The sequence below is a fragment of the Gadus chalcogrammus genome, chromosome 1, assembly GCF_026213295.1.
Source record: "Gadus chalcogrammus isolate NIFS_2021 chromosome 1, NIFS_Gcha_1.0, whole genome shotgun sequence".
Classification (NCBI taxonomy): Eukaryota; Metazoa; Chordata; class Actinopteri; order Gadiformes; family Gadidae; genus Gadus; species Gadus chalcogrammus.
In genome coordinates this window covers 20740839-20753120 of record NC_079412.1, presented here as the reverse complement: position 1 = coordinate 20753120, position 12282 = coordinate 20740839, and the positions used below count along the sequence as shown (strand labels likewise).

The 12282-nt window shown below is 49.3% G+C and overlaps 1 protein-coding gene across 2 annotated transcripts; it reads right to left on the bottom strand.

Annotated features, from left to right (window-relative positions):
* Positions 1-161: 161 nt before the first annotated feature.
* Positions 162-11885, bottom strand: si:rp71-17i16.5 (phosphatidylinositol 4,5-bisphosphate 3-kinase catalytic subunit gamma isoform). Of its 2 annotated transcripts, XM_056595420.1 has the most exons (13): positions 11656-11885; positions 10314-10588; positions 6714-7861; positions 5395-6403; positions 4887-4952; positions 4523-4748; positions 4337-4431; positions 4015-4158; positions 3757-3847; positions 3396-3526; positions 2705-2816; positions 2072-2229; positions 162-1125 (listed from the first exon to the last, which is right to left on the bottom strand). In XM_056595420.1, the coding sequence occupies exons 2-13, from the start codon at positions 10581-10583 to the stop codon at positions 868-870; spliced, it is 3708 nt and encodes a 1235-aa protein (XP_056451395.1). In that variant the 5' UTR covers positions 10584-10588; positions 11656-11885; the 3' UTR covers positions 162-867. The 2 variants fall into 2 exon arrangements, with proteins under 2 accessions (XP_056451395.1, XP_056451388.1); XM_056595413.1 differs by lacking the exon at positions 11656-11885 and having other exon boundaries at positions 10314-11639.
* Between the last annotated feature and the right edge of the window lie 397 nt (positions 11886-12282).

The following is a 12282-nucleotide window of genomic DNA, read 5'->3' as shown; positions in this document are numbered from 1 at the left end:
GAGAGAGAGAGAGAGAGAGAGAGAGAGAGAGAGAGAGAGAGAGAGAGAGAGAGAGAGAGACAAAGAGAGAGAGCGTCACAAGTGCGGAGGTCTGGCTCTTCTTCAAACTGAAGGGTAGACTTCAGTCAACAGGCGTGAACTAAACAAGGACCTGGAGCATTGCAGGCTATAAACGTAGACACTCACTATTGTCAGGCACTTAAAAAGTTTAATATTATACATTATTAACACATTTCTATTCTAACGTAGATTTCACGTGTACAACAAAGACAGTTTGGTAGTTGATTGGCTGCTAGATCTCTTCGATAGTCCACTAGATGTCTGAATGGACAACTACATGATATTTAGTTAGGCTACTAGATGTCAACATGGGCTACTAGATGTCTCGTTGGGCTACTAGATGTCTAGTTGGGCTGCTAGATGTCTAGTTGGGCTACTAGATGTTTAGTTTGGCCACTAGATGCTTAGATGGGCTACAAGATATCTAGTTGGTCTACTAGATGTCTAGTTGGGCTACTAGATGCTTAGATGGGCTACTAGATATCTAGTTGGTCTACTAGATGTCTAGTTGGGCTACTAGATGTTTAGTTGGGCTACTAGATATTTAGTTTGGCTACTAGATGTCTCGTTGGATTACTAGATGTCTAGTTGGGCTACTAGATGCTTAGATAGGCTACTAGATATCTAGTTGGTCTACTAGATGCTTAGTTTGGCAACTAGATGTCAACATGGGCTATTATATGTCCAGTTGGGCTACTAGATGTTTAGTTGGGCTACTATATGTCTAGTTTGGCTACTAGATTTCTAGTTGGGCTACTATATGTCTAGTTGGGCTACTAGATGTCTAGTTGGGCTACTAGATGCTCTCTACTTGATGCCGACCAGCATGTGGATCCACCAGTTGGCCTGCACAGTCCAGCCCAGGTTCTCACAGGTGGCGATCTGCTGCAGGAAGTGGTCGCGTGCGTGCTCCTCGCTGCTCTCCTGCTGCAGCGCCTCCCGGAGGTAGCGCATGTCGTCAGCGGCGCTGAGCTCGGGGATGCCCGTCAGCAGCATCAGGGAGAAGAGCGTGACCAGCAGGCGGGACTGGGAGTGCAGAGACAGGTAGGCCTCCGTACAGATGTCCTGCAGCAAACAAAGCAGAGCCGGCAGTCAAGAGTAGTCGAGCCCAGAATATATAAGATATGCCGCACTTACCTATATACATATATATAGATACATATATATATATACATGTATATATACATATTTGTATACATGCATATGTACATATACTGTATATGTGTATATATACTGTGAATAAATATATACACGTATATGTACACATGCATAGCATACACACATACATATATATGTACACACACACACACACACACACACACACACACACACACACACACACACACACACACACACACACACACATTCATACATACATAAAATACATAACAAGCTATATCAATATGCTGTAAATATAGCATGCACACATGCAAATGCGCTGGTAATGCACACACACACACACACACACACACACACACACACACACACACACACACACACACACACACACACACACACACACACACACACACACACGCTGACAGCCTAACGCTAATGCTTCGATCATGTATTCTCTCACTGAAATAGCCTTGTTAATGCATGCATGTCTCCTCAAATCGTATCGCTAATTCCCTAGAATAGATAGAATATTCCTTGAGAAGGATGGCTGCTACGCCAGCAACCAGAATCCATTGGCCTTGAGTTAAACAGTGATAATGATGATGATGATAATATAATTGGCTATAATTATGTTACAATAGGTGTGTTTTTCAATTTCCTTTTCAAGCCGAAGTGACGTGCAGAGTTAATTTCCCCTCCTGGCTACACGGGTTTAAGAAAAAGAAAAAGAAGCACAAAGCATAGTAAGGCCATAGAGACCAAGAATGTTAATCAGAGATGTACGTAAATTGATAGAATGTGCATGCATGAGTAACATCATGTACACATAGCTATCCCAAAGAGCAGATACAGGCGGACATCGTCATGGTGATCAGGGGGCGCGGCCTCACACCTTGAACCGCTGGATGCAGAGGCTGTCGCGACCTTTCACCCCGCCAATGACATACAGGAAGTCCGGCGTGAGGACGAAGGGCACCCGCTCCCTCCTCACGCCCAGGAAGGACTTCCTGTTGCCCAGGATGTGACCGAAGTCGATGTGGAACAGGTTACCTAGGAAACCGGAAAAAAATTCAACCAGGAAATGATTGTGTGTTATGGTTATTATTGTAGATCAAATAATTGAAATACAAATACGGTTATATTGTTCGTTCATTTTTTCTTTAATCATACCTTATTATTGCCTGTCTTTAAATGTTGATATTGTGTGTGTAAATATTGATACACACACACACACACACACACACACACACACACACACACACACACACACACACACACACACACACACACACACACACACACACATTTATACACAGACAAAAGTCCCAATATTGGCTGTTACCCTTTACCCTGAGGTCGCTACCCTCTCCCCTCTACCCTGGGGTCTCCACCCTTTGGGGCTCTACTCCTTACCCTGGGGTCTCTACCCTCTACCCTGGGGTCTCTACTACTTACCCTGGGGTCTCTACCCTGGGGGCTCTACTCCTTACCCTAGGGTCTCTACCCTCTACCCTGGGATCTGTACCCTGGTTGGTGATCATGATGTTGTCGTTGTGGCGGTCTCCTATCCCCAGGACGTAGGTCGCCACGCAGTAACCAGCACACGACGTCACAAACATGTCCATGGCCCTGAAGTGCTGGAGCAGACAGAGGTGTTCAGAGAGGAGGTGTTCAGAGAGGAGGTGTTCAGAGAGGAGGTGTTCAAAGAGGTGTTAATTGCCTGTGTGTGTGTCTGTCTGTCTGTCTGTCTGTCTGTCTGTCTGTCTGTCTGTCTGTCTGTCTGTCTGTCTGTCTGTCTGTCTGTCTGTCTGTCTGTCTGTCTGTCTGTCTGTCTGTGTGTGTCTGTGTGTGTTTGTGTGTGTGTGTGTGTGTGTGTGTGTGCGCCAATGTTATATGTCTGTGTGTGTGCCCTTATGTGTGTGTGCCCGCTGTTGTTACTGTTCATAATACTCTCACTCTCTAAGCCAACATCCTCCCAGTCTCCCAGTAGGTTCAGCCTACATCCTCCCAGGCTCCCAGTAGCATCAGCCTCAGACTCATGTCAGTCTGAACGATGTTTGAGTTTCAGTCTAAAACCAACACATCTCAAACCTTTCCGTTGCCGAATTGAAAACCATCCAAAACGTTCCACAGAGAAAGGCCCTTTGAGTTGTGAGGACAGGTCACATTATGTCTTATCTCAAAACGGACTAACCAAAGCGTGTTCGCTGACTTACGATCTCCTGCAGCGGACATTTACCGCGGAGCCAGTTGAAAATGGCGTCGTTCTTGAACGCGCCGTGTGTGCCGCCCTCGCTGCGCTGCACGGCCGCGATGGTGACGGCCTTCCTCACGATCTCGATCATCCCTGCAACGCACACGTCCGTTACCGTTCCTGGGGGCCTGCCCGACTAAATGAGTCCGGACCAACCACTTGCTATGAACCAAACGGACACACCTCGTCCAAGTCTAAACAGAGCAGGGCTGAACCGTTCAGCGCTGATGGAGTGAAAGAGCTCTGCGTTATTAGCAGAAACCAACCCCCTAGCATCGGACACCAACCGGATCGAGTGTGTGAGGGAATGGCCTTGTGGGTACCTATGTTGTGGCCGGTGGCGATGCAGCCGTAAGGCACCAGGTTCAGGTCCAGGGACTTCTCCTGCCAGATGGAGTCCATCACCACCAGCGTCTGGGTCGTCAGCAGCCAGAAACACACCAAGGTCTCATTACACATGTAGCTCACGGATACACTGAACAAACGCCGCTCTAGAATCGAGTGGTTCGTTGGAGGGGGCCATCTGCTTCAGGGCTGTTGATACAGGTTTCTGATTTGTTTGTTATCCGAAGAGACGAGACCTGGAGGACCAGCATGTCCTGGCGGAGGTCGTCTCCCTCCTTGAAGAGGATGCCCAGCGGGGGGGTGGGGGAGGGGGACGGCATGGGCTGGAACTCCAGCCACAGGGGCTTCTTCTTGGACGCCATCACCTTGCAGCTCTTCAGCTGAGGAGGGGAAGTGGGGGAGGCGAGGGGAGGGGAGTTGGGGGAGGAGAGGAGAGGGGAGGTGAGATACATTTTGAGTTTCAGAGCTGTGGGGTGCAGGGGGGGGGGAGGAGATATAAATATTAAAATGTATGCACAAAAGACTGATTGAAAGACATCTAATGTCGCCACACATTACCAGGATGGCTCCTGCTTTGACCCGGGGGTCAAAGGGCACCAGGAACTCCTTGGGCAGGTCGCTCCTCTCCAGGAGCCCCTGGACCTGCAAAGCAGCTGAACACGGACCGGATGAAGAGGATCAACAACACGGATGATAACATGCGTGGTCTGGTCCATAGTTCAACACGGGCGAGTGCCGGCCTACCGGTGGGGGGCAGGTCCGTCTTGTCAGGGAACATCTCCTTGACCTGCAGGGCCACCTGCTGCAGGGCCTGGGCTGCCTGCACCTGCAGGGAGAAGCCGTCCAGCATGGCCTGTCCACAGCCCAGCAGGTAGGCTTCCAGCACCAGCGCCATCCGCTGGCGGAAGTAGGGGCAGGCAGCCACCTCGCTGCGCATGTACCAGAAGAAGAAGTGTCCGATCCTCTTGCTCTGTGGTGAGGGAAAGGAGGCAATGCTCTTCAGCGACCAGTGATCCCAATCGAAAACCGTTCTGTTCGGGACTCATGAAGTGTCATGAACCTGTTAGTACAGGTACAGCAATGCGGTACTAGAACCTCCAGTACTCACCCGGAGGGCTCTCTGGAGAAGGAAGCAGGCCAGGAAACTGTCGTGGTACGGTTCCACCTTCAGGGTCTGTAGGAGAACCTTACGTTAAGAGCTAATAAAGGGCTGTTGTTATACCACCATGTGTGATGTTTATTAGCCGTCACAAACCACTGCAAAACGGATCAGACGATGGATCAGCCTACCCGCCTAGCTAGGGGACTGCATCAACACCTAGGCAGATTCATTGATCTGGGTGGACACTCTTATCAAGATCATACCTGATGGTAAAATAAGCGGCCCTTTGACACAAATAAAACCTCTTTATAGTTATCTCAAGAAGTACTGGTGATCTTTCAGTTATTAAGTGTAACATGACATTATGACTACTGTTTATTCTGAGCAGATAGAGGATACTAGCAGGCAAAGCTCAACTCATCTTGCTCCAAGATGCCTATAGGTTGACTGTGGACATTGTGGCAGCCTCCCCCCACTAGACGGTCCTTCCACCCCTTGGTAGTTAAATACATACTTGCACTAGCTGCAGCAGATACATGAGTACTTCATCGTTGGACAGGCTCTCCAACCTCTGCACAACGAGCCGTCTCACGCTCTCGTCGATGGAGTCAAAACTCAGCAGCTCCAGAGCCACCGATAGGTCCAGCTCCTCGGGTTCCAAGTGCTCCAGCAGCCAATGGACATCCTCCACCGCGTTCCTCTTCAGCCAATCGACGCTGCGCAGGAAGGTCGGCAGGTTGGCCGTATAGTGAACACTCTGCTCCTTCCCGAACCTCTTGAGGTGGGCTTTGTCTGAACCAATCGAAGCAGTCGGGGCGTTAGCGGCGACACCTGGCAAATCCGCCGTGGGGCTCTGAGGAGTTCTGACCGAGTGTTGGGAAGAAGCAGGGGAACTAGTAGAACCAGGAGTAGTAGAACTAGTAGAAACTGGAGCAGTAGAACTAGTAGAAACTGGAGCAGTATAAATAGTACAACCAGGAGCAGTCGTAGTAGTTATGCGTGAGGCAGCGTCAGAGGTCGAGGATGGACAGAAAGAGGAAAGAGAGGCGGTAGACCTATGGAGATAGGACGTCCTATTAATCTCTTCCGCGACTGGCGGGGTCTCGGGAGAGACCGGCAGCCGAGGAAGGAAATTGTCCGGAAAGTCCCCGGAAATCGTTGGTTCTCCTGTTCTGGATTCCAAAGACACCGGAGATCCAGAGGGAGTGCTTTCTTCAGAGGTCTGGACGCTCTCCAGACCAGCAGACCCAGGCCTGAATACAGGGGATACTGTCCCACACAGAGGGGACGCCGGGGCTGGTCTGGCTTCAGCCGGGGGCCAGCGAGACTCAGGGGATGCGGCACCGTTGGGGAGCACCACGGGGAAGCTGTAGCGGTCCAGCAGCAGGCTGATGGCCATGGAGTGGGTGACGTCCGGGTTGGTGGCGGAGGAGAGGCGGTCCGCCTGGTAGGTGACCACCTCCCCCTCCTGGCCGAGGTAGGGCCACATGTGGAGGGTGTACGGTCCCTGGCTCAGGAGTGACCTGGGAGCAGAGATCACATTGGAATCCTGACAAAAAGCGCAACAGTCAAACTACGACGAGCTACAAATCGACGATTACAAATAAAAATATAGTTCACACGGGGAAGTTGGGACTTAACTCCCTGCACCAATAACCGACATAAGCTAGGCCTACAAGGAGGAAATAACCGACTGAGATGTTGATTCGTGACTTTCAGGTTGTGCCTTAATACTACTTGTAGAAGAACACACGTCTGCTTCCTCCTTTACAATGCAGTTAATGAGGAGCGGATTTCGTATCAGTATAGTTATCACAGAGAGAGGTGAAAGACCTGTGGTCGATGAGGAGGAGGTTGACGAAGAACAGCGTCCCGCCCTTGCCCTTCTCCGGTTTTTCTGAGGCGGTTTCGTTACTACAGGCATTCACGGTCAGCCCCAGTTTAGCACCGCGAGGCAGATCACTGAGCAGGACACTGAACTCCAACCACTCGTTCCACAGCACTTCGTCTGCAAAGGACTTCGTCGTCGAGGCAACGGACAGGAGGACCTTGTTGCCGTAAATGATGGAGGCCTCTACGCAGACGGACGGAGGGGCTTTAGCCGGAAGCTTTGGGATGTCAATGCCAGTGAGTTTGAACCTGAACTTCCTGTCGCAGTCCCACAAGGAGATCATGAATATGTCGTCCAAGTCCTTTCCCTCCAGGCGGAGGTCGTCGTGGGAGCTGGAATGGCCCGTGAAGCTGTCCACCAGGGGCCAGTCAGTCAGCCGCACAGCCTCCAGTGGGAGCTGGGCCACGGAGAGGACCGACAGGTGCAGGTCTTGGCTGCTCTTCAGGCACTTCCTGACCCAAAGGAAATCCAGGAGTCGGAAGTCTCCTGATAAGAACTCCTCCCGGCCGGTCACCTTTAGAACCAGGCTGTCTGAGGGCCAGCACTCCAAGCCCTGGTCGGCCGTCACCTTGTTACAAAGCTCCAGGAGAAGCTGGGGTGTGATGGAGGGATTCACGTCCATGCTGAAGCTGAGCTTCTGCAGGTAGTGCAGTGTGATCTTCAGGCTCCTGTCCCCGTGGGGCTGCAGGTCTCTTGGCAGCGGGGCGGTCGTGGTCCAGGGCTCTGTGGCATAAACCACGTCGTCGCGCAACTTCAGCTCTTGTCGCCGTGGAGACGCCAGCTTCCTCCGGGTGACCATGAGCTCTCCGAGCCGATTGGTCGCCTCCCGGTCCAGGTCGTGGCCAATCAGGGTGGCCAGGAGGGCCTGCTGCCGCTGCCGTTCGCCATCGTCGGCCGCCGCCACGGGCGTCACCGCGATCGTCGCCGCCAGGCGCCCGTCTGCGTGGCGGCTCCATGGGACGTCCAGGGTCCGGAGAACCTGGCAGTCGTCGTACATCTCGTACCACTCCTGCCCACGGGCGTACAGCAGGAGGTACTGCTCGGGGTCCAGGAGGCCCAGGAGGTTAGGGTGACAGCTCTGCTCTTGCGCCTGCAGACAGAAATTAATCCAAGGAAATTAGTAGGTAGCATCACAGCCCCCCCCCCCCCCTCACAGCTAACCTTCTATAATATCATCAATATCACCACATGCGTACATCATTACCATCCGAAACCGTCATCCCCCTTGATGACGTATTCGGCCCCTTAACCTCTGTCATGAGGTGCGTATGATGTATATGTTGGTTGATGTATGAACATGATGTGCATACATCATCATCAACTACTTCATGCCCATTGTCATCTACACCCCAACGCCATCATCACCACTTCCCCACTGCCTCCACCCCACTAGCACCACATCACCGTCAAATCTCCAACCCCTCCCCATTACATCTTCTGTTTCATAATCATCTGAATCACCACCATCATCATTATAAACTCCACCTCAACCTCTACCCCAACTTACACCATCCCACCACCTCCATTAAAACCCCCTCCCACATCACCACCAGTGTTGGGGAGTAAAGGAATACATGTAGGCCTACCGGCGTTACGTATTCAGAACACAAATTATAGCTAACTGTATTTTGTTACAGTCAGCACTCGAGTTGAGGGGGGATGGCATCCCCCTTTGGAATTAAAATGATCAAAATCATCCCCCTTCCCATCACCTGTTGTTTTATCAATTAATGTGGAAAAATGACCTCTATTTCATCATAGCGGTTTCCTTTTTCAATTCGGCGCATTAGGGTTAGGGTTACTTTTCCCAGGGACAGATTTGACAGCGATACTGCAATCTGGGGCAGTACGCTATTGCGCAAGCACGCAGGCGTACTTACGCAATAGTGCCTTCACGAGCTCTCATTCCACACCGTACGAGACAAACACTGGTAAGTCTCTGCATCTCAGACATCGCTTCAGCAGGCAACTCTGTCCCCTGTCCTCCCTTTCATTCCAAAAAAATTAATAAGAATCAGTTTTTAAAACCCTGACGGACTGGACGGTCTGGCATTCGGGCAGATGCCAGAGGGGCCGCGGCCTCTCGTCGGCCGTTTGGGCCGGCCAATCACGGGGCGGCATGCTTGTCGGGTTTGCGCGGTCGCTTCGTCGCAACGCGGCCCCACATTATCTCTTGGCCCACTATCAAGCATATAGTGTTAAAAGCTTGAAATTAGCCATTTGTCTCTAAATCCCTATTCATGATATATGATAGGAAACGAATATTTATACCAGATATGAGTGTCTATATACTACAGTCATGGTTGCCCTTAATATTTACATCGGTCTACATTATTTTGGCCTTATTCAAACAGTTGTTTATAAAGTGCATTGTTTGAAATTGCAATACAACAAATCAGCCTGTATTTTTAATTTTATTATTGGTTTACGAAATGTATATGAAGCAATGACTTCTGGGAATTTCAAAACCGAATCAGACCGCGTCTGCGTATAGGGGGTTGTTGGAAGTTGAAAGTTGGAAGATACCAGAGTCTGCTGAGGTTACTATGAATATGAACTATGAATCGAGGAATTAAGCGACAGAAGGGAGGAGCGGAGAAAAAGAGAGCGAAATCAAGGAAATGACTGTTGGCTGAAAAATGTGCGAAACTGACCGATTTGTTTTTTAAGCCGCCAAGTGCAGCTTCAGCTAGTAGCACCAGCGCTAGCACTAATGTTCAAGACACTGAATAAACAGACCAGGGGCAGGGAGTAAGACAGGAGGACAGTGAGGAACAGTGAGGACAGTCAGTCTTTATGCATATTCAAGTTAGAGCGTTCATCACCAATGGGGCTACAAAAGTGTGTGTTATTTCCGTGCATGTGAAGTTATATCTGTGTGTTGCGGGCACGCACGTGCGTGCGCGTCCCCATGTGGGCCGCTGGTGGGTGAAAATGCCAGGGCCGTTTTTTAATCCCAGTCCGTCACTGGGCAACACCTATGCACTTAGCTCCTCTTTTTTAGATGTAATAGCAAATATCTTTCTCATGAACATATTCACACACACATACTTATAGTCTTTGTTCCACCTCAGCAAATGAAAAAAAAGTAATAAAACTATAATTTAATTAATAATTAAGCCAAAATAGTGGCCCTTAGAGAGTATCTGTGCTAAATGTCATGCTTGCATACCAAAGTGAACGATATTTTTTACTAATCTGCTCCACTAATATAAAATAGTTAACTTTCAGGGAGACTTGGGCCTAACACCGAAGAAGAACACACCAGAAAAGGCCTGTTTAGTAAGCAGGATTTGATGCCGCATTCCTACACTTATCTTAAGTAATCAAAGTATTCAGAATACAATACTCAGATTGAGTGATGAAACGGAACACGTTACATGTTACATTTTTGAGCATGTATTCTGTATTCTGTAACTGGATACATTTTAAAAGTAACCTTCCCAACACTGATCACCACCTCTCCGATCACCGCCACCTCCAGCCCACGACCCATATCAACGAGTTGTTCCCCCTTCCCAGAACACCCTTCCGTTCCCTACCTTCAAACAGAGTCTGAACCTCAGCTGCTGAATGCTACACTGGGCAGGGACTGTAACTTCCACAAACTCCGGGCCGGACCGCCCAAACACTGGACCGGACTGAGTCCCTGCGGTGTGGTCGAGGTCGGCGGCAGGAGGGGTGCCTGGCGACGGTCGGAACTCACACAGGAACACCAGAGTGTGGTCAGAACATCTGGGGTTCCACCCCTGTGCTTCACCCTTCACCCCCCCTGGGCATGAGGGATGCATCTGGAGCATGCTGCCATCCATCGACCCTGTGTTGGCATAAGTATACATTAGTTAAACTGTCGCTAGTCATGGTTCACAATTTAGTCATTTAGCTGACGCCTTCATCCAGACCCACTCCCGATGAGTTAATGAGCAGAAGGTGTCTGTGGTCTGTGTCGTGTTTTGGTGTGTTTCCCTCCTGTGTTGATTACTGCTCCCTCCCCTAATGTGTCTCAGCTGTTCCTCGTTGCGTGTCTTGTGTTTGTTACTAAAGCCCTTGTCTTTCCTTTGTTCCTCGTGCTGTCATTGTGGTTAGTTCGTCCTGCGTGTTCTCTGTTGTCACCTGTCTTCCCTTGCTCCTTGTTCCTTGCTCCTTGCTCCTTGCTCCTTGCTCCTTGCTCTTTGCTCCTTGCTCCTTGCTCCTTGCCTTAGCCTTTTGGCAGAAATAAAGTAATGTTCTCCCTAAACCGTCTGCATCTGGGTCCTACCTGCCTGCCTGCACCGCTAACCGTAACAGGAGGTTTAGGGGTTAAGGTGCCCTCAGGTATCGACAGACACGCCAGTTCGAAATCTATTAGCCGACCTCTGGTTTGAGATTTCCTTGTGCTTAGTGTTTTAAAGCAATGCCAATTGGTTTCAGGGCGTGTTTTACTCCCGACGGGGTGGTACATGTTATCCCAACCTGTTATCCCAGAACAACTGGATCAAGGCTGGCTAGGTTCGCTCCAAAATGGCTCTTCGCTGGCCAGTTGCCTCCATTGCAGGCTTTGTTTGGTGTTAGTGTGGTAGGATGTCCTGATGTCTTGTTGAAAGTAAAGCTGGGCTTTTCTCTTGGTCGTCATCACAAACAAAGCGACAGCTATTAGAGGGACTCACCGGTGCTTGATGCAATGTAAAATGTTCATTGAATAATACTTCAATAATAATCATTTAAATAGATAGTTATTAAATAGTAGCTACTGGTTTGTGAATCAGCTGCTATACAGTGGGTGAGGTTGTTCTGAAGAATGTGTAAGATTCAGCCTCACCTGTAAGTCTTGGATAAACCGTCTGCTAAATTAAACGATGATAAATTAAATCAAAATAAACAGAGAGAGAACAAGTGATATCTCACCTGTATCTTGTTGGATCTGGAACGTTTGAAACACTGAAGTGGGGTGTAAAGAGATACCGTCTCCTGTGTGTCAGAAACCTGTTTGGCTTAACGAGCTCACTCGGCAAGTATCTGGCTGAGGCTCAGTTCCCTCAGACTGCAACTTCAATCTTTGCCATAAAGGAGACAAAGCCATGTGGTGGTGTGTGTGGGGCTGTTATGTACTTCTGTATTTTGTCAGCTTCCTTCCCTTTTTCACCCACATTTCAAAGACAACACAGTGGTCCCCTTCTTCTGTTAGTTCCCTTCCCTTCACACACATCACACATTAAATCAGAACAACAGGCTCCTCTCCCACCCTTAATAAACTTTATTTTAAAGTCGTCTGGAATACTAGCAGCTTTGCCTCATCGAGGGACAATGAAAGTATGGTATTAAAACCGATACAAATACACTTTTTGGAATTATTTACAATGCCTGTGATCACAATTGGAGAAGCTTCAAACAAACTGTAGAGCACAATGTAGATTAGCTGTAGAAACCAACACCACATCTGGAAGGAGAGTACAGTGTACAGCAGCTACAGTAGCCAACCAAATATATGGACAGTGAGCACAGTGTAGATTAGCTGGAACGAAACAGAACATC

Coding starts and splice junctions, on each gene's coding strand:
- si:rp71-17i16.5 (XM_056595413.1), bottom strand. CDS start 10,610: ATGTATACTTATGCCAACACAGGGTCGATGGATGGCAGCATGCTCCAG. Junction 2,817..3,395: donor AATGTCCGCTGCAGGAGATC/GTAAGTCAGCGA, acceptor TGTCTGCTCCAG/CACTTCAGGGCCATGGACAT. Junction 1,126..2,071: donor TCTGCATCCAGCGGTTCAAG/GTGTGAGGCCGC, acceptor TGTTTGCTGCAG/GACATCTGTACGGAGGCCTA.